A 20,734-nucleotide genomic window follows, 5' to 3' on the forward strand; every position below is an offset into this window, starting at 1 on the left:
ACACATGTTGTTTTCCAAAACGACAAGGAAGCGATGATGTTCGTTCCATAATTCTTCTGGCAGAACCCCTTGAACTGAAATGGTCTGTTTGTCTCACACAGTGCATGTTTCTGGTGCCAGGACATAACTCCATCCTCTCAAATCACGCTGCAGCGGTCTGGAGTGACAGAATAGCCTGCACCACTCCAGGCACTGACTGACTGCCCTGTGTCAGGGGACAGGGCTGGCCGCAGAGATATACTGAACTGGTCACCATTGCAAGGAAGGAAACTTTGTATCTATCGTTTAATTAATAAGGAAATAGTGTGCGGACAATTTGGATGTTAAACAATTGTTTCCTATGATAGTTCCAGCTGGTAACTGTCGACCTTCAGATCTGGAGGATGTCTCAAAGCGCATCACAGAGCCTGGGGGTCAGAGTGGGTGGGGGAGCTGAGGAAGTGTGTGGGGGTGGAACAAAAGCAAGGTCAAAAAGAAACGTCTTTAAAAGTGGGGAGGGAGAGAGTGATCCAGATAGAGTTCCAGAAAGGGGGAGGGCAACATGGCTGAAAGCTCATCTTGTGAGGCAGAGGACATGAAGCAGGTCGGAGTTTGCTGAGTGAGGGAGGAGGCAGAGCGGCAGGGTTGCAGGAGGCAGATTGGGGCAAAGTCATGGATGGATTTGAAACTGAGCACGAGGATCTTGAATTTGATCTGCTGGGGCAACAGGGGAGCTGAGCGAGGATGGGGATGATAGGCTCGCAGAGCCTGGTTCGGGAGAGGACACGAACTGCAGAGTTCCGGGTGATCTGCTGCTTGTGCAGGGAGAGCCAGGGAGGCTGGGAATATTAGAGTCTGGAGCTGTGTTCCTCCACACCTGCACAGGCATCAGGGGTCGCTGCATTGAATGCTTCATCAATCAAGAGAAATCCAAGCTCCAAAAAATAGTGTTATACGTTTCTCAACAAGTTTAGACAAGCGAGTCGTGAGAGTAAGTATCTCAGAGGGGACCTCATAGTGGTGTATTACATTTTGAATGGGACTGAAAAAGTAAACAAAGAACAATAATTTGGATGCACCAAGGCAATAGAACGAAAGGACACAGGTTTAGAGTTGTGAAGGGCAATTTCAGGACAGGAAGTTTTTCTTTACCAGAAGGTAAATAAATACTGGAACAGGTTGCCGGGAGGAATGGCTGAGGACAGGACACTGGTCTCATTTAAAAGGCAGCTTGATACTGCGAATGGGAGGAGAATAGGTGAGCGTTCTAGAAGGATGAGAGAGGTCGAAAGGTCTTCTTCATCCAAACTAATCTTGTGATGTTGTGATAAGTGATTTTTTAAAAAGAAAGTAACTACCCACTTTAATACACCCACTATCAAAACTTTTTATACTGTCTAAAACAAATATATAGACAAAGAGGTGTCTGCGGAGCTGAAATGTCAACTTGACAGTCACCTGTCATAACATGTTTAAACGTTTAAAAGGCCTTTAACGAAGCACCATAAAAGAGACTCCCTCACTGTCAATCCATATCAAGAGTAAGATAAAGGTGTTGTTTTTAAAATAACAGGACAAAGGGAAGGAAGCACAGGGTAGTTGTAAGAGCATCCTGTTCATGATTGGGGGGTGGGGAAGAAAAGGAATTGAGGAATTCCTCAGTAGTTCATTGCAACTCCACATTCAAAAAGGGACAAATCTCTTATTTCTTCATGAACTCAAATGTAAATGAGTTGAAATATCATGATAATAAAGTGGTTTTACAACCCAGTAATCAGGTGTATCCATCAATGATTCCTGTGATCACAGGACCAAACCTAACGAACTCCAAAGGGAATTTAACCATCTGTAGCAACACTTAACCTTGAGCGTGCATTCTCATTTTCAATCAGATCTTTGACAAGCTTGATTTGTTGACACAGGATTAGACATTTTTGATGGGAGAGTCTTCCCAACATGTACTGTTCTCCAAAGGAAGAATGTTTGCTAACATAATATTCATGTCTTCTTATTCTGCAATCACATTTAAAAAACCTGCTTCAATTTATATCATCTATTCCTTTCAGCCCTTTAAAGATATGGATTCCCTCCCTCCCATTCAGATAAAAGCCTCAAAATGTTCAGCAATGAAAATCCCTTCCCAATAACTTAAAATCAAAGCTTGGAATACAAATTTACATTTATATAACACCTTTCACAATGGGAAGACGTTTCAAAGTGTTTCATACTGATTGAGTTGGGGGAAGGGGGGAGGCAACCAAAATTGCAGTCAACAGAGGCAACCAGTGATTAGGACTAGAGGGGGTTCAGCCCCTCTCCAAATTTATCTACAGCTCACCTCTTTAAGGGGAGCTGGGAAGGAAAGCCCTGAGCCTTGAGGAGGACCACAAGTTAGAGGGAAAGTTCCCTGAAAATTCACCTACCAATGCTGGGGCAGAGAGGGTGGGAGTCATGAAGCAGACTAGCATTTGCTGAGCAAAGGGAGCAACCGTGGCAGTAGGGTTGCAGGGGGTCATAGAGATAGACTGGGGCAAGACCATGAAGGGATTTTAAAGTGAGGATTTTAAATTTGATCCAATTGGAAGCCTGTGTAGTGAGCAAAGATGAGGGTAATCGGCTCTTGGAGAGCACACAGGCTACAGAGTTTACTCTATTGTATCCAGCACCCATAGTCTTTTGTGACCATTGCGTTAACAAATACAAAATCCTGAATCTATAGCTCAAATCTATATTATCTATGCAGTTTAGCCGGTTAGACACCTGCAGTACCCCAAAGCACACTCTGAGGTCTCCAAGCCTTGGCTCTTGCCAACCTGTGCCTAATACTTTCCGAATTAGGTAAGCCAGATGCATCCCTCCAGGGAGCGCATTCCATATGTGGATGGGATGCATGGAATTCTCAGTTTGGTTTGGATACTCTTAAGCATAGTGATGGGTTTCCGCCTGGGTCAGATTCTCGGATGACCAAAAAAAAGCAATTTAAAGATATGGATCCTATCTCCCTTTGTATTTTCGAAGAGTCTTGCAACAAAAACTGTTAATGCTATGTCAACTAACACCTCTACAAGACAGCCTCTCAAATAATCCACTGTAGTACACAGTCCATCAGGCCCTTTACAATAAGTCCATGATGATGGATCTGCTGGTCGGATGGACGTATGCTCAGTTATATGTCTACTCATGAACACACACAACTGCTACAATATTGTTTCCATGTGCAAGTTGTTTGTCCTTGGTTAGTAAGTCCTGGATTCTTTCCCACCATCTACGTTTGCCTTCTTCAACGTGACCTTTTTCAATTGAATTGCATGGTAAGGGCAAGGAATATCTGGTTAATTGTGTTTAGCATCCTTCATTAATAATAATCCATGCATTTAATATAGCGCCTTATCGTGTCTTCGATATATATTCTGTGAAGCTCGAAGCACTTCACAGAATATACTGTAAAGTGAATTGATTGTTTATTTTGTGGGCGAAATGTGGCAGCCAATTGCGTACAGCAGTGTCCCACAAACACGTGGATTGAGTGACCACATTTTTTTAAGGGATTATTCCCACAGAAAAACGATCCACCAATTGACTAACACCGGGTTCCTACTTACAACAACAATAAAATTACACTTGTAAAGCGCTTTTTATGTCGGGAAGATGCAAGGGAGCGATCAAGGCGAACAGGATCGTGGGATGGAGTTCCAAAGGGTGGGGGCAGAGAGGCTGAAAGCCAAGCTGTCAATGGTAGGGCGGGAGACATAGAGTGAGTTAGAACCTGCTGAATGGAGGGAGCAGACAGGTTGAGCAAGTCAGAGAGATAGGAGGGGGCAAGGCCTTGGAGGTGCTTGAAAGTGAGGACGAGGATTTTGAATTCTATTCTCTGAAGGATGGGGAGCCAGCGGAGCCAGGCGAGGGTTGGGGTGATGGGGTCACGGAGCCTGGTGCGGGAGAGGACATGAGGGGTAACGCAGTGGCGGAGTAGGGCAATGTTGCGGAGGTGGGGGGAAAGCAGATCGGGTCATGGCATGGATATGGGGGAGAAAGGACAGTTGAGTGTCAAACAAGACGCCCAGGTTCCTGACTAGCTTGATGAGCTGGAGTGTGCATCTGTGGATGCTGCCAGTGCCTGATTTGCGGAGGCGCTGGCGCGAGACAATCTGTTCACTTAGTAAACAGAGGCATGTGGAGTAAGGAGACTTGGCCAAAACTTCGCCCTGCGTGGGAATCGATCCCTGGTCCCAGGTCCTAAAGACCAAATAGCACGTGTAGCTCAAGCTTACTTAACATGGACAATACTGTTCTTATTGGAGTTAGATCTGCCTCCAATAATTTACTTAATTGTTGTTTGAGAGAATAAGCATTGTATTATATCATTAAATTTCATACAGAATTCAGAGCAGTGGGATTGTCATAGGTGTTTGATTCCTACTTATAAATGTGAAATAACATTATCCCACACAGGTTGATTCAAGACCTCATGTTATACAGTATGTTGCCTCCCTATAATTAGAGGACCAAAAAGCATGCACAAAGGGAGGATTATGCACACCAGATTTAGAGTTAACATTCATTCAGCAGCAAAATTGTACTCAAAAGAGGTTTTAAATATAGTTTTGGCTAGTAGCCTGTTCATCTCCAAGGAGACCCTTTATACCTAAACCCCTCCCTGAATTTCATCATTCCCTAAGGAAGTTTTTAAGAGAGGGCTCTGCGAGACTCACACTGATGCTTGCTTTACAGAAGCCTAAAGAGGGAGGAAGTCAATCATCTAAATTTAGGTTCAATCCAGGTCTACAATAGGTGGAGCTGGCACTTCAGTTAACACAGTGAACTGACAAGAGTATTAATCAGGAACGGTGTTGATGTAAATTTAGAATCCATTGAATCTGCTACAAAATGGTGCGTTTTTCAACCCTCACTAACTTAGCTGTAGAACCGAGCTGGTTGTTCCTCTGTGCACTCTCTGGCCATTTTGCTCTGTGACCTTTGCCGACATTCTAAAATTGCAACTGGCCTATGTGTAAATCTCTCCAATTAGACAGTGTTCGATATTAGCAACTGGAAGTAGCAAATAACGGTGCAGGTTATCATGGCAACATACACTATTTGGTTGCCAGTGCAAGTTCCAAGGGTTTTTCTCTCAACCCTAGCGAGAGAGAACGTGCCCCTCCCTCCTCACCACTGTGTGAAGAGCATAGCGATCATTCACAACATGTTTCACTGGTACAATAAACTCTGGATAACTCGATCCTGGCTTAGCTAGTTACCACTTAAGTCAGCATCCCGGCTACTTCCCCTTTACTTGTCAGTCGCTTAACACGTAATTGGTCACATTCTAGAAATTCTTGTATTTACAATGTAAAATTGATCGGATAACTCGTCCTATAAGGTGGCGTCTTGAATAACAGAGGCCTCCCACCTTATCCTGTAACTGGTGAGGGGGAGGTTGGGTGCACGTGCTCAGCTGCATTGCAAAAGCCTTTGGTCTATTGGAAGGCTGTGTTGTGGCCTCCCGCCCCACCTCCCACCTTACTCTGGCACAGAATAGGGTGGGAGGCCAAGGCATGGCCCTCCAATAATCCAGTATCACCTGCAAAGCACCTCAGCATGTGTGCCCAACCTTCCCTGCACCAATCACAGCACCTTCTTTTGGACCAGGAGAACCTATGCCTAACTCGCCAGTCTGGATAACTAGTTGCTTTGCCCTTGGAGTGATGAGTTAACAGGAGTTTACTGTATAATCTGAAATTCCACACTCTTATCATCATTTTATGCAATTCCAGTCAAATTGTCATTTTTTACTTTCGCTGTCAATGTCTGTTACTTTCTTCTTTGTGTGAGAAAATCTCCATAAGAATGTTGATGTCATATCACAGGAAGGAAGATTGTAAGAGTGATTTATTGAAAGTGCTGTCAAGTACATAATATGATAGGGAGGAAGCATTACACTGATGCTTGATAGCATGTTCTCTCATCAAGATCCTTTACCTTGAATATGTTGCAGAACAATGTCATTTATAATGTCCCGTAGCTCAGTGCACTTGCCTTGTGAGCAAGAGACCTGGGTTCGATTCCTGGCAGAGCAAAACCTTGGACAAGTTTCCTTACTCCACACTCCTGACAATAATCCCTCAAGAAAAATAAATAAAATTGGTCACTGCAATGCAATACCGTTTGTGGGACACTGCTGTGTGCAATTGGCTGCCGCAAATATACAGTCGATTTACTTTATAGCGTATTCTGTGAAGGGCTTTGAGATGTCTAGAAGCCTGAAAAGCACTATATCAAATGCAAAAATTATTATTATTTAATGGTCTGCATCAATCTTTCTGTCAATAAGAGACCAAGGATCAATACAAAAACAAAGGAGAAAACAATCAACAACAACAAGATTACATTTGTATAGCGCCTTTCAGGTCGGGGGACATCCCAAGGCGCTGGACAGAGTACAGCATTTCGGACCCGAGCTGGTGTCGGGGGGGGGGGCGGAGAAGGGAGGGGAGGAGAAGGGGGGTGGCCGATGGCATGGTCGAAGAGGAAGGTCTTGAGGCAGGACTTGAAGGAGGCTAAGGAGGGGGTGAGGCAGAGTGACTGGGGGATGGAATTCCAGAGGTTGGGGGCAGAGTGGCTGAAGGCTCTCCCGTCAATGGTGGGGCGGGTGGGTCTGGGGATGTGGAGCAGGCCAGTGCCGGCTGAGCGGAGGGAGCGGGCGGGTTGGTAGGGGAGGTCGCAGAGGTAGGGTGGGTCGAGGCTATAGAGGGCTTTGTGGGTGAGGACCAGGATCTTGAACTGGATCCTCTGAAGGATAGGGAGCCAATGGAGTCGGGTGAGAATGGGGGAGATGGGGTCATGGAGTTTGATGCGGGAGAGGACACGAGCTGCAGAGTTCTGGATTATCTGCAGCCTGTGGAGGGAGGAGTTGGGAAGGCCGACAAACAGGGCGTTTACATAGTTGATCCTCGAGGTGATGAAGGCATCAACAAGAGTTTCAGCGGCCTGAGGGGTGAGGTAGTGGCGGAGTCGGGCGATGTTATGGATGTGAGGGAAGGCAGAGTGGGTCATGGCTTGGATGTGGGGAAGAAAAGACAGTTGAGGGTATAGGACAGGGGATGATGGGTTAACGAGGTGTTAATGATGCAAAACAAAGTGGGGGGTTTGAAACAAAGCAGGGAAAACAGGTGTTAATAATGCAAAATAAAGTGTGTGTGGAGGGGGCGGAAATTGCAACAAAACAGGCAGACCAGAGAGAGAAAAGGTGTGTTTGGGACCCAGATGATGTGGTAATGGGCATAGAAGAATGGGAGAGAGAAGGTGAGCTGTTATGGTCTGAAATTATTGAAATCAATATTGAGGCCGGAGGCTGTAAGGGACCTCACAATATTAGCTACAAATCTTTAGGAGCTTCATAAACAGTGGACTGGAGCTCAGAATTGGAAGATATTCTAAAACAAAAGAGTTAGACATGAAACTGGAAGCTACGGGTCAGTTAGCCTAACCTTTTTAGTGAACACTGTACAAGAAGTTATCAATGCTCCTAATTCGCTCTGTTATAACGTGGATTTGCTTATAAAGCTATCTCTTATATGAGCATTGATAACTTCCTGTATAGAGTTTACTAAAAAATGTTAGGCTAACTGATCAGTAACTGTTTTGAGGAGAAACATCAAGGCAGCAAAAGAATAATAATCCTCACATTCGATATTGCTTCTTTCACATCAGAAGGACTTCTTGAAGCTCTTCACAGGAGTTTACCATAAAATCTAGAGCCTGTATCTTGTTGGTCAAATGAGGAGAGAATCATAAAAATAATCTTTGTGTTTGATGCAGCAACTTATCACGTTGTGAAAACATCTCAAAGTTCTTCACATGATTTACTGGGAAGTGCAGTGACCGTGTATTTGTAGGTAAAGACGGCAGCCATTTTGGGTACAGGAGTGTCCCACAAACAGCCATGACGTGAATGACAACTTTATTCAGGGGATTGTTGGTCAGAAAATTGCAAGAAATCATGAGAAGAGGATAAAGAGGGAGAACAGAGAGAATTTTTCCTCCCATTTGCAGGTAATTTATTTTTCTCCTCTGTTTCCACTCCTGTACCAAGCACCTTTTTTGTTATTTTTTTTCGGTCAGCCGGGTGTCTAACACATATGGAAACCCATCACCATGCTTAAGAGTATCCAAAACAAGCTGCGAATTCCATGCATCTCACCTACACATGGAAATCCCAGAGATAGATTGTTGGAATGGAATGCGCACTCTCTCCCTGGAGGACGCATCCTGCTTTCCTAATTCTGGAAAGTACTAGGTTCAGGTTGGCAAGAGTCAAGGTTTGGGGACCCCAGAGTGTGCGTTGGGGTAAATGCTGGAGTCTAACCAGATAAAACCGCATAGCTTGCCATTGATATTGCTGTCTGGCAAGTTTTCCCGCTGTTTGTCCAACTAGGACCAACCTATCCATTAGAACAGTGGCCTGCAGGATTAACAGGAGCTAAGTGGGACAATTCCCTGTCCCCAGTGACTGGTCTGTCATTCCAGGTCCTGCTGATGAACGAGGCTGGTTGTGCTATCATCAGCAGTGCACTGGAATACTGGGAAGCTGCCTGGCTCAGGTACTTTCTTTGGGAGAAGACTGAGCTGAAGATCAGTTCCAGGCCTCCCCCAAGGCCTGCTTAGCCAATGTTGCGAATGATTCTTGAGCAAGACACTGCTTAGAATTATGGCTCACAAGCAAACCTTAGTGAGTAACACTGAATTGGACTATCTATATCAGGCCCTTACTAAATTTAGACTCCCTAACATTTTTTAGATAACTTCAACCAAGTCAAAACTCACATGAATTTTGTGCCTCAGAAAGAACCCACCTTATTGTACTTATTGTATACCCTTTCAGTGACTGTTTTTAATACCTAATGGTGCTTGATGTATTAGAAATCCTTTTTTTTTAAAAACGTGAAATGTTTGGAAGTAAAGAATGACAACACAATATCTGGATACAATATTTTATTTATTTTGTTTGAAAGAAAACAGTGCTGGTATGTAAAAAAAAACACAAAATACTGTTTGTTGATGCAGGTATGTAAATGGCTGAAAAATTGTATCTGAAACATAACCATGTACATTTTACCTCTGCAAACAGCAGTCTTGACAACAGTGACAAGATTCTGAAGCTGTTGCTTCAACAAACACTTACATCACATCTTTCTCATAGGATTAAATCATGAAATACTTTGTAACAATGCTGCAGTTGATTTTCAGTTCTTCAAGATGATACGTTACAGTTGGCTCTTATACCAAGAAAAAATTCCTATATTACTCCCTCGCTGTGTAACTCAAAATAACTCCTATTACCTGTAACACACTCTGAATGCAATTTCTTCTATGTTGATATGTTTCTGCAGAAACATTTCTTTTTTAAAGAAAAGTTAGGCACTGATAGCAAATAGTATATCATGTCTCACAGTATAAATATTGTATTATCGTATTAATACACGCTTGCATACCCTTTCAGTGACTGTTTCTGAGCCTGATCCATCCTGAATGGAAGGCTGAATGGAAGATTCTGTGAGTGTCCTGCATGTGTGGAGGAAAGAACCAAATCAATGCAAGAGAGGATCAAATGTTACCTACCAAAAGCAACATCGGCCTTTTCCATGTTGTTAAGCCTAGGATTCCTGAAAGGATCACCTGCAGAGAAGAAACATGGCACATCAATCCACCACTCAGTCCCTGACTACATCATGAGGCAACTTCAACAAAAAAACAAAATCAGATTGTACCAGGTTTCCATAAGGGAATCTGACTAAAAGCTCCCACAATCACTCAGTTTGTAAAGCCACTTTGTAAAGTGAAAAGTAATGTGAACTCAACAGTCTTTATCCAGAGGGTAATTAACGACTGGAACAAGTTACCAGGAAGGGTGTTTGATGTCACGACCCTGGACTCATTTGAAAAGCAGCTTGATGTTGTGATGGGAGGGCAATGCAGTTTGGTATTCTGGAGGGTTGAGTTCAGATGTACCAAAGGGTATTCTTCATCTGAACCAATCTTGTAACCTAAAAGCCACATGTTTGATCCCCAGTCTGAGTTAGTTGGCTGATCCCTGGGTAGGGAGAGGGATATCAATCAGCGTTTCTGCTTCTGGTAACTATTCACAGATGTCTACTGAAAAATGGATGGGTTTAGCATAAGATTAGGATCGGTACTCTCAATTGTCAAATAATTGACAGAGATTTGAAGAACAGCCTCTTGGGTGAGATAGTGCAGATTACTGCTGGGACACTGCTGTGCGCAATTGGCTGCTGAGTTTCGCCCACAAAATATACAGTCACTACACTTTACAGTATATTCTTCAAAGCGCTTTGAGACTTCTCGAAGATGTGTAAGGCATTATATCAAATGCAAGCATTAGTAGTATTACGCCCACCTCCTAAACAAAGAAAACTGAAGGTTAATGTTATGTGTTGCAGAACCGATTTCACATACTGCCATCTAATCTCATTAAACAGGCTGTTTACAATGTATAAAAAACATTTTCAAAATGTCTTTGAAGTTCATTTAAAAAGAAACACATTAGACTTTTAGGAAATTCCCCAGATCACAATCAGACATCTATTTATAATGCAGCATCTCCCTAGTCACGCACAATCACTGCACATGTTTTGTCCTTAAAATAACCATTCTTAGTTTACCTCCTGTTCAATCAATGCCATGTAATACAAACACACCTCAAATAGCTGAGGAAGTTACACACAAGCTAGAAGACAAACACGGTAGGTAATGTTTACAAAAAGCAGGAAGAAATGTCCATTAGCACTCAACAGATACAATAGCAGGCAGCAGGCAAGACTTGCAGCGCTGTGTCTCGGCAACAACAAATAGCATTTATATAGAGCGTTTCACATTGGTTCATGTCTCGAAATGCCTTGCAGTGGCGGTGCTAGACGCCAAATAGGGAGGATGGGGGAGGAGGGAGGTGACTGCAGACACAGTCAGGGAGACAGGTTTTTAGCAGTCTTCTAAACAAAAAACTTGCATTTAATATATTGTAATGCTTTCCATGTCAGGAAGATGTCTCAAAGCGCTTCACAGGATTTACTGCAAATTGCCAGCCAATTTGTGCACAGCAATATTCCACAAACAACAACAACAAGATGACATTTGTATAGCGCCTTTCACGTCGGGAGGACGTCCCAAGGCGCTGGACAGTGTACAGCATTTCAGACCTGAGCTGGAGTCAGGGGGGGGAGAAGGGAGGGGAGGAGAAGGGGGGAGGCCATGGAGGGCTTTGTAGGTGAGGACCAGGATCTTGAACTGGATCCTCTAAAGGATAGGGAGCCAGTGGAAGAGATGGGGTCACAGAGGTTGGTGTGGGAGAGGACACGGGCTACAGAGTTCTGGAGGGAGGAGTTGGGAGGCCGACAAGCAGAGCATTTACATAGTCGAGCCTGGAGGTGATGAAGGCATGAACAAGAGTTTCAGTGGCCTGAGGGGTGAGGTAGTGGCGGAGTCGGGCGATGTTACGGAGGTGAGGAAAGGCAGAGCTGGTCGTGGCTTGGATGTGGGGAAGAAAAGACAGTTGAGGGTCGAACAAGACACCTGGGGTCCTGACTAGGTTGGTGAGTTGAAGTGTGCAACCATGGAGGTTGATGCTGCCAGAGCCTGAGGTGCAGAGGCGCTGGTGTGAGCCAATCAGGAGGGCCTTAGTCTTGTTCACATTCAACTGTAGGAAATTTGCCCTCATCCAGGACTTGATGTCCGACAGACAGTCTGTCAGGACAGCAGTGGTCCTGGAGTTGAGGGTGGAGGCAGAAAGATAGAGTTGGGTGTCATCCGCATACATGTGGAAGTTGACCCCATGTCTGCAGATGATGTCACCAAGGGGGAGCATTTAGATATTAAAGAGATATCAAACAACCATGAAATGTTGCCCTGGACACTGTGATAAAAACTCTCTTCTCTTTTCAAATAGTGCCATGAGATCTTTAATGTCCACCTGAACAGGCAGACTGGACCTCAGTTTAACATCTCATCCAAAGAACGTCACCTCCAACAATTCAACACTCGCAGTACTGCTGCTGAAGCGTCAGTCTACAAAATGTGATATATCCCATATTTATAATCCCCAAACAGAAAACAGAGAGCATGGTAAAGGGTAGCTACTCAGACTGGCAGGGTGTGGGCAGTGGTGTTCCACAAGGATCAGTATTGGGACCATTGTTGTTCACAATATACATTAATGATTTAATTTATATTGTCAGCAGTGCAATTTCAAAATTTGCAGATGACACCAAATTGGGGGGAGCAGTTAATACAGAGGAGGACTGCAACAAATTACAGCAAGACATTAGTAAACTTACTGAATGGGCATTTAAATGGCAAATGCATTTCACTGTAGAAAAGTGTGAGGTGATACATTTTGGTAGAAAGAATAAGGAAGTCACATACATCCTGGAAAATAAAAACCTAAATGGGGTAGAGGAGCAAAGGGACCTATGGGTATACATACATAATTCACTAAAAGTAGCAATGCAGGTTAATAAGGCCATAAAAGAGGCAAACCAGGCATTGAGGTTCATTTCTAGAGGGATAGAAATGTAAAGCAGGGAAGTTATGGTAAACTTCTATAGAACCTCGGTTAGACCACACTTAGAATACTTGTGTGCAGTTCTGGTCCCCACATTACAGAAGAGATGTAGAGGCACTGGAGAGGGTGCAAAGGAGATTCACAAAGATGATCCCAGAACTGAGAGGTTATAACCATCAGGAAAGGCTGAACATGCTTGGACTCATTTCTCTTGAAAAGAGGAGGATAAGGGGTGACCTGAAAGAGGTCTTTAAAATGATGAAAGGTTTTGATAGGGTAGACATAGGGAAGATGTTTCCACTTGTGGGGGAGACCACAAAAACGCTGCTGCGTTTCGCCCACAAATATACAGTCAATTCACTTTATAGCAGTGTCCCACAAACAATCATGGATTGAAAATGACCAATTTATTATTGTTGTGTTTTTGGAGGGATTATTATTAGGCTCCGTGTGGAGTAAGGAAACTTGCCCAAGGTTTTGCCCTGCCTGGAATTGAACCCAGGTGTCTCGCTTGCAAGGCGAGTGCTCTAACCACTGAGCTACAGGACTCCATGATGCTGAAACAAAATTAAATGCTTTATGATTTGATTCAATTTGATGAAAGACAGCCCGGAGAGCCTAGACTACTCTAATACCCTATTTGCCAGTCTCCCCAGCTCCACTACCCACAAACTATAACTGATTCAGAACTCTGCCACCCATATTCTCACCAACACTAAACTCCGTACCCCCATCACATAAGGCTCCACTGGCTCCCTATCACAGAACAAATCGATTTCAAGATCCTTTCACTCATCTACAAATCCTTTCACATCCTGGCACCTCCCTACCTTTCTGGCCTCCTTCTCCTCACTCCACTACCCACTGCCACTGCTTGGCTGGCTCTGGTCTCCTGTTTGTCCCTCGTCCACTCTGACCCACCAATGGCGGCCACATTTTCTTCCACTACAAAGCTTTGGAACTCCCTTTCACAATCCCTTCACCTTGCCTCCTCCTTCCCCTCTTTTAGATTGTTCTTCGACCGTGCTTACAGTCGCTTCCGCCCTCCTCCCGACTTGGCATCAGGCTCCATCAGTGTTAAGCGCTCCAAAACACTGCCCCGCGTCAAGGGTGCAATATAAATGCTGCTGCTGTTGTTGTTGTTGAAAGCATTTGGTTAATGTTTTAATCACAAGCCAATTATTTAAAATTAAGGCCTGAATTTGTCAGAACAATGTGATATTATATTTTACCTTACACAAATTTGCTTTCAAATGCTCTGAGACACTATCCTGTGTGAAGGGTCATATGTTGCTTTAATACAGCCAGACTCCATTGTAACGCAGTGGTTTCCAATCCATAAAATTAGACCCCACTTTGTGATGGCTTGCTTATAAAAATGGTCTTCTACCCCTATAAGTTGCAAAACAACTTGCATTTATATATCGCCCTTCACATGATAGCATTTTGGAACACTACACAGTGATGGGGTTGGATCCCGAGCAAGGGGAGATGATCAAAGGCGCCGTCAAAGAGGTAGACCTTAAAGTGGGTTGTATGCACAGGAAGTCAACCTGTCAGCACTGGAGGTTATAAGTGTAACACATGTCTTTTATACTATGGGTCTGTGGTGCACTCACGTAATATAGGGACCTAGTAAGATAATAATAATAATTGTACTTATTATAGTGCCTTATTACGTTGTTGATTTAATAATAATAATATAATAATCCTTGCATTTGATATAGTCCCTTATCATGTCTTCGAGACATTTCAAAGCACTTCACAGGATACACTGTAAAGTGGAGTGAACAACACTTAATGTTTTGTAGGCAAAATGCAGCAGTCAATTGCACACGGTGGTGTCCTATAAACAATCGTGGATTCAGTGACCAAATTATTATTGTTTAATTTTTTTTGAAGAGATTACTTCCTGCAGAAAACGATCTGCCAATCTACTAACAACCAGGTTCCTATTTAATGCTAGGTAAACAGAAACGTGTGGTGTAAGGAAATGTGCTTAAGTTTCGCTCTGCCCAGGAATCGAACCCGAGTCCTCTCGCTTTCGAGGCAAGTGTTCTAAGCAATACACTACAGGATTGGTTAGAACACTCGCCTCGACATGTGTTGATATATAATATCTGTCAAATACGCTACACCTGTGTAATACTGAAGTGGAGTGTGACACTGTGTGACTGATATGAACTCTCACTTTAAGTTGAGGGGGTGAAGTGAGATTTGGTTGTTCTGCGGCTGAGCAGCAATACAAACAAGCACCGACCAACCCAGTCAGTGGTTATGGATTGCATATGTAAGGGTTGGGCAGTGAGGTGCTTGAGCAGAAAAGAATTTTTCAAAAATATTTTGTTTGAAACTGTTTAGATTTTGAATACGGAATACATATATTTAAGGGGATCAATTTTTTGTCAGTTAAGGGGAGTGTTCCATAATGCTAGTAAATGTGTTAAGCTTTCATATCAAAAGTATTTTAGCATTCAGCATTCGGACGTCACCTTCTTACTGTAAACCAAACGTAGCATCCCAGCCTCACCCATAGCTAAATACATTTCCAATTTCACTGTCTGTAACGTAGGCCTATGGCCTCTCTTTATATATACAAATGGGGCCACTTTAGAACTCAAAGCCATCTAACCAAATCAGTGCTACAAAGAAATATGGCCAGGAAGAGTGGTTGAGGCCAAGATACAGCGTGATGCTGTGCTTGGTGGACTGACTGACTGAAATTGCATAGCTGAGTGGTGTTCTTCATTTGAATCTCTCTTGTGAAATCGGACAAATACAACATGCCCACATCTTGATTTTATACAAACTGGTTTCGACTTCAAGATCCTCACCCTTGTATTCAAATCCCTCCACTCCTCTGCATCTCCCTACCTCTCTGACCTCCCCTCTCCTCAAAACAGTACCCGTGTTGCCTTCATTCCTCCGGATCTGGCTTCCTCCTCGTCCCCCGAGTCCTCCGCTCCAGCCTCGGCAGCCGTGCCTTCAGCGACTATGCCCCGAGGCTCTGGAATTCCCTTCCTCACTCCCTTCGCCTCGCTCTCTCTCTTCCTATTTTCAGGTCCCTGCTGAAGACCTTTCTCCTCGACTGCGCCTTTGGTCACCTTCCTCCCCCTCCCCCTGGCTCGGCCCTAGGATCCGTTACTGTGAAGCACTCTTGAGATGCCCTCCGGCGTGGAGGGCACTATATAAATCCATGTTGTTGTTGGTTTCAAGCTTGGATTTCTTAAATCCCTCAAATAGTTTAGCCTCAAGTAACTAAACAGATCACGTCTTTGTATAATTTGCAATTTTGTTGTGTGATTGTACGTAAGAGGACAATATAGTGAGCAACAACAACCTTATATAATACTTTTCGTGCAGTTAAAAGGGTTGCAAGGTAGACCCAGCGAGTTGCAGAGTAAAGATGGAAGATAAGGGAAGGGGCAGGAGGGAGGTAACCAAAGGCACAAGAGTTAGGTTTTCAGAAGGGTTTGGAAAGTGGAGATGGAGCGTGCACTAAACTAGCCATTGTCTTCCAGAATCAGCAACGAGGAGTTGTGCCTAGCTCAAGTGTAGTATAGGTTAACCTCCAGCAGTAATGTTCCTTCCACACGACCGCAACAGAACCACGTTGTTTATTCAGATCTGCGGTCATTCCTCATCACTCATATACCTTTGAAAGAACAGAATCGCCCAAGGCAGGTAACGCTAGTGTAGTCACAAGCTTGCGAGCTTATATGAGCCATTGGCAAGTCAACACAAGAAAAGACCTGTCAGCTACTGGTTAATCCTTCTCTCACCAGTGAATCCTATGAAGTGCTTTGAGATGTCTTCCAGATATGAAAGTCACAGTATCACACGCAAGGAGTATTATTCTTACTATATTAGTATTCATTTATTTTCTTCCAATGCATGAGGTGCAATTGTCAGAGTTTCAGAATCATCACGTCAAATATATTATGAAACTCTCCAAACTTCTTAACATTTGATAATTATCACTGGCTCAGTATTCTTTCCCCCTCCCTCCCAACACTACCTACATTGAAATTAGCCATTTTCACCCTTACTTAACAACATCTTGAACATTTCAGCTGTTGTCCTCCTTTGACATCAAGAAGGCACCGCTTGATAGCAGGAGAAGAGGAAACTATCAACTATCTGTATCCTCTGCAGTCTTCATCCGCCAGTTCTCACAACTGTGCAGGGTTTCATCTCCCCCACTCCCTACCACAACCACCACCACATGCACATTGAAGTGGGACTGAAAATTTCCAAGATACTGCCATGTTGTTGTAAAACACTGTGAAACAGCTTATACCAATGCAGATAAGTCGGTGGTTACTGAGTTCAGCAATAATTATCAACCGTGAAGAAATTTGAGGATATGATTGTTTCCTCTTCTGCTGATCTCAAACATTGTCTCCATAATGTCAGATGGAAGGAGGGAGGGCACTTGACATGTTCAACACAGATCCATGATGCTGTTAAAACACTGTGAACGCATGTCCATTATCATCAGTCTAATGTCTTCTAATTCTTAACTTTAATTGGGACGTCCTCCCGACGTGAAAGGTATCTATACAAATGTAATTTTGTGGTTGTTGTTGTAATTGAGAAGGGAGTTTCTCCTGGTGCCTTGGCCAACAATTCCACTAAATAAAATTGGTTATTTGTTCCATGGCTGTTTTGGGGGCATTGCTGCACGGAATCAGACTGCTGTGTTCACCTACAAAATCCACAGTCAATATACTTCACTGTAAATCCCGTGAATTTAATCTTTGAGATATCCTGCTGAAAAGGAAATGTGCTATACCAAAGACAATTATTATTATAATTATTATAATTATTAATAACAAGGAAGGTGTTATGATTGCCTTTCTAAACAGAAACAGGCCACTCAGCCCAACAAGTCTATGTTAGTGTTTATACTCCACACAAGCCCTTAACCCTCTTATTCCCCTCTCGTAAACTCTCTACTCCCTTCTCTCTTATGGATTCAAACTTAATTATATTGTGTATTTTCTAAGGTCAACCATCAGCTCTGGTCCAAGTGTGTGGAAATGGAAAGTGGTAAACTACATTTCAGGGCCCAGGTTGAAATACAGCTATTTGACATCAAACCCTGCTAAAAAACATTTGATAAAATCTAAATAAATCATCAACAACAACTTGCACTTATATAGCGCCCTCCATGCAGGGTAGCGTCTCAGAGCGCTTAATGGTGGCAGAGCCTGACTCCGACCCAGCGGTGGGGGAGGTGGCCGTAAGCACGGGGATCAAAGAGGATGGTCTTCCGGCAGGACTTGACAAAGGGGCGAGTGGGGACAAGGCAGAGGGATTGACGGAGAGTGTTCCAGAGTTTCAGGCGTAGTGGTTGAAAGCACGACCTCCAAAAGTGGGGTGGGATGTGCAAGGGATGAGCAGCAGGCCAGTGCCAGTCGAGGGGAGGTGCCGGGTGGTGGATTGGGGAGTGAGGAGTTCAGAGAGGTAGGGATGTGCCAGGGAGTGAAGGAATTTGACTACAAGTGTGAAGATCCAACATTGTTTAAATAGAAAGCTCAACCAATTCCTCGGAGCAGGAAATAGCATGGATGCAATAAATAAATGCTGTGCTGTGCGAAATTTTCGTTGTCTTTTCAGTCACAAGAGGAAAGAGAGATACCACTAAACCCTTTAGACATTCTTTTATGTGAAAGAAGAAATATAAATGTAAGACTTTGTTGTTGCAAACAGACCATATGAGATCATCTGGGCCTCAGCGTATGGACTTCATTACAGATACAAGACATTCGCTGTGATACCTGCTGCCATGAGCACCACTTGCTGCCCACAGAAACCAGGTTAGAAACTGTTTATTACAGTTACCTCAAGTGACACTTTACCGCTGAATGGCAGCATTTCTGTGCAGATTACTAGGTGAATACTGTAATAATCCTTGCATTCAATATACAGCACGAAAACAGATTGTGTCGCTTCAGGGAAAGATTGCGCACTGCATTCCAGATAAGGGAAATTTCCATTTGTGGGTGGCATCCATGTGTTGAACCTTCAGCCAGATTTAGATATTCTTAACCATGGTGACAGGTTTCAGTGTGTGTCAGACATCCAATTGACCGAAAAGCTGACCAAATTAGCTCTAATTTTTAGATGACCGATCCCCTCTGATTTGGGTTCTTCTAGCAGAGGGAAGAGTCATTCTACCTGTCTGGCTCACAAATGACTCTCTCCATTGCCCCTTTGTCAAGTGTCTAACCTCAGAGCCAGCTTGACCCTCAGAGATACCCCTTACTCACTGCCCTGCCTGAGGACATTTTACCACCTTACAATGCACCAAGTGCCCAGATGCCAGAAACATTTCCTTCCATGTTGGTATTATATATTTTACGCTATGATTTCCGCAAACATGCTCAACACTCCCACCTCAGCATCTTTCTAAATGATTCCTCTTCAATCTTCAGAATAGTTCAAACCTTGACTCACAGAATAGAAAATTCTAACATTTACTCAAGTTCAAATAAACCATTCCAAGAGTCACAGGAAGTCTCTCAGCATGAGGTTTATTAATTACACACACCATACCAGCCAATTAGTTCAATTTGGGCAGCATACTTCATTGCTTATGTTTCTCGTAATGTATCATAAGTCTATTAACTGCCCAGAACAGTCAATTTTGTTAACCCAAAACAGATTAGTAACCCAAATGAATTTCAGTGGAAACCAGATGAACCCATATAAGCATAATGGATAAAATGGAGTTGATGTACATTAAACTGTGAATCTCCTCTGACTTGCCTTCATCTTACAATCTACAGATATTTGAAATGCAAGCTTTGCATTACCCAGTTGATACCTCTTGAGATATTTCATCTTCTCTCCTACATTTTTGTGGAGAATTTGTGGAATTTTCACATCAGGAAGAGGTCCCAAGCTGCTTAACAATACTTGCTTGGCACCCAAGTGGGCTGTGAAGGGGAAAGATGACCGAAAGCACAGTCAAAGAGGTAGGTCTTAAGCAGACCTTGAACAACAATAATAATTAAAAGTATCCAAATCAAATTGAGAATTCCATGCATCCCACCTACACATGGAAATTCCAGAGATAAAATTGTCTAAAAATATCCTCGGGTGGTGTTGATTGGATCTCCCTGGACTTGTCCTGAGGAAATACACCTGGCAAAAGCTAGCAGTAATCCAGTAATCCATGATATTGTGCGTAGCTGCCTGTCTGGTTTATGAAGGAGCGAGTCATTTGTGAGCCAGACCTGGCCTCCAAGTGAAAGTGCTATTGATACGGTATTCCTAGCTGGTTTGTTCTATGAATATTACTATTGCTTCTGACTGGCAATTTTATTAATAAAATAATAATCCTTGCATTTGATATAGCGCTTTTCACATCTTGGAGATGTCTCAAAGTGCTTCAACAGAATATATTGGTAAAGTGAATCGACTGTATCATTGTGAGCGAATTTTACCTGGTAACATGCAACTTATTATTTGAGGCAGTTTGGTTTCTTGAATTGAAAAATGTTCATGGAAAGGGTGAAATCCAAATGTGTTTCCTATGAAAGCTTAAAAATATAGAATTTTTGGAGAACAAAAATCGCTGTATGACTTGGCTACTTTGAGATAAAAGGTTTAGAGACAATGTCCTCCCAACTCAATGGGCCAGTACTGTCTAACCACTATCTAACCAATGGCTTACAGTGTCCTTTTATTCAGAGAGATTTTGAAAGTTCCGGTTTACAACAATACAACAACAACAAGATTACATTTGTATAGCACCTTTCATGTCTGGAGGACATCCCAAGGCACTGGACAAAGTACAGCATTTCAGACCCGAGCTGGGGTTGGGGAGAGAAGGGAGGGGAGAAGAAGGGGGGTGGCTGATGGCATGGTCGAAGAGGAGGGTCTTGAGGTGGGACTTGAAGGAGGCTAAGGAGGGGGCAAGGCGCAGTGACTGTGGATGGAATTCCAGAGGTTGGGGGCAGAGTGGCTGAAGGCTCTCCAGCCAATGGTGGGGCGGGTGGGTCGGGGAACATGGAGCAGGCCGGAGCCGGATGAGCGGAGGGAACGGGTGGGTTAGTAGGGGGTTAGGAAGTCGCAGAGATAGAGTGGGGAGAGGCCATGGAGGGCTTTGTATGTGAGGACCAGGATCCTGAACTGGATCCTCTGAAGGATAGGGAGCCAATGGAGTCGGGT

The 20,734-nt window shown here is 43.5% G+C and overlaps 1 protein-coding gene across 1 annotated transcript in view; it reads right to left on the bottom strand.

Moving 5' to 3' along the window:
* Positions 1–20,734, bottom strand: part of fam189a2 (family with sequence similarity 189 member A2) — a 67,204-nt gene that overhangs the window by 36,477 nt on the left and 9,993 nt on the right. Inside the window, 1 exon segment of the mRNA XM_042332776.1 lies at positions 9,598–9,654. Within this exon segment, the coding sequence (XP_042188710.1) occupies positions 9,598–9,654 (57 nt within the window).

Source organism: Callorhinchus milii, unplaced genomic scaffold, assembly GCF_018977255.1.
Source record: "Callorhinchus milii isolate IMCB2004 unplaced genomic scaffold, IMCB_Cmil_1.0 Scaffold1, whole genome shotgun sequence".
In the NCBI taxonomy this organism is placed as follows: Eukaryota; Metazoa; Chordata; class Chondrichthyes; order Chimaeriformes; family Callorhinchidae; genus Callorhinchus; species Callorhinchus milii.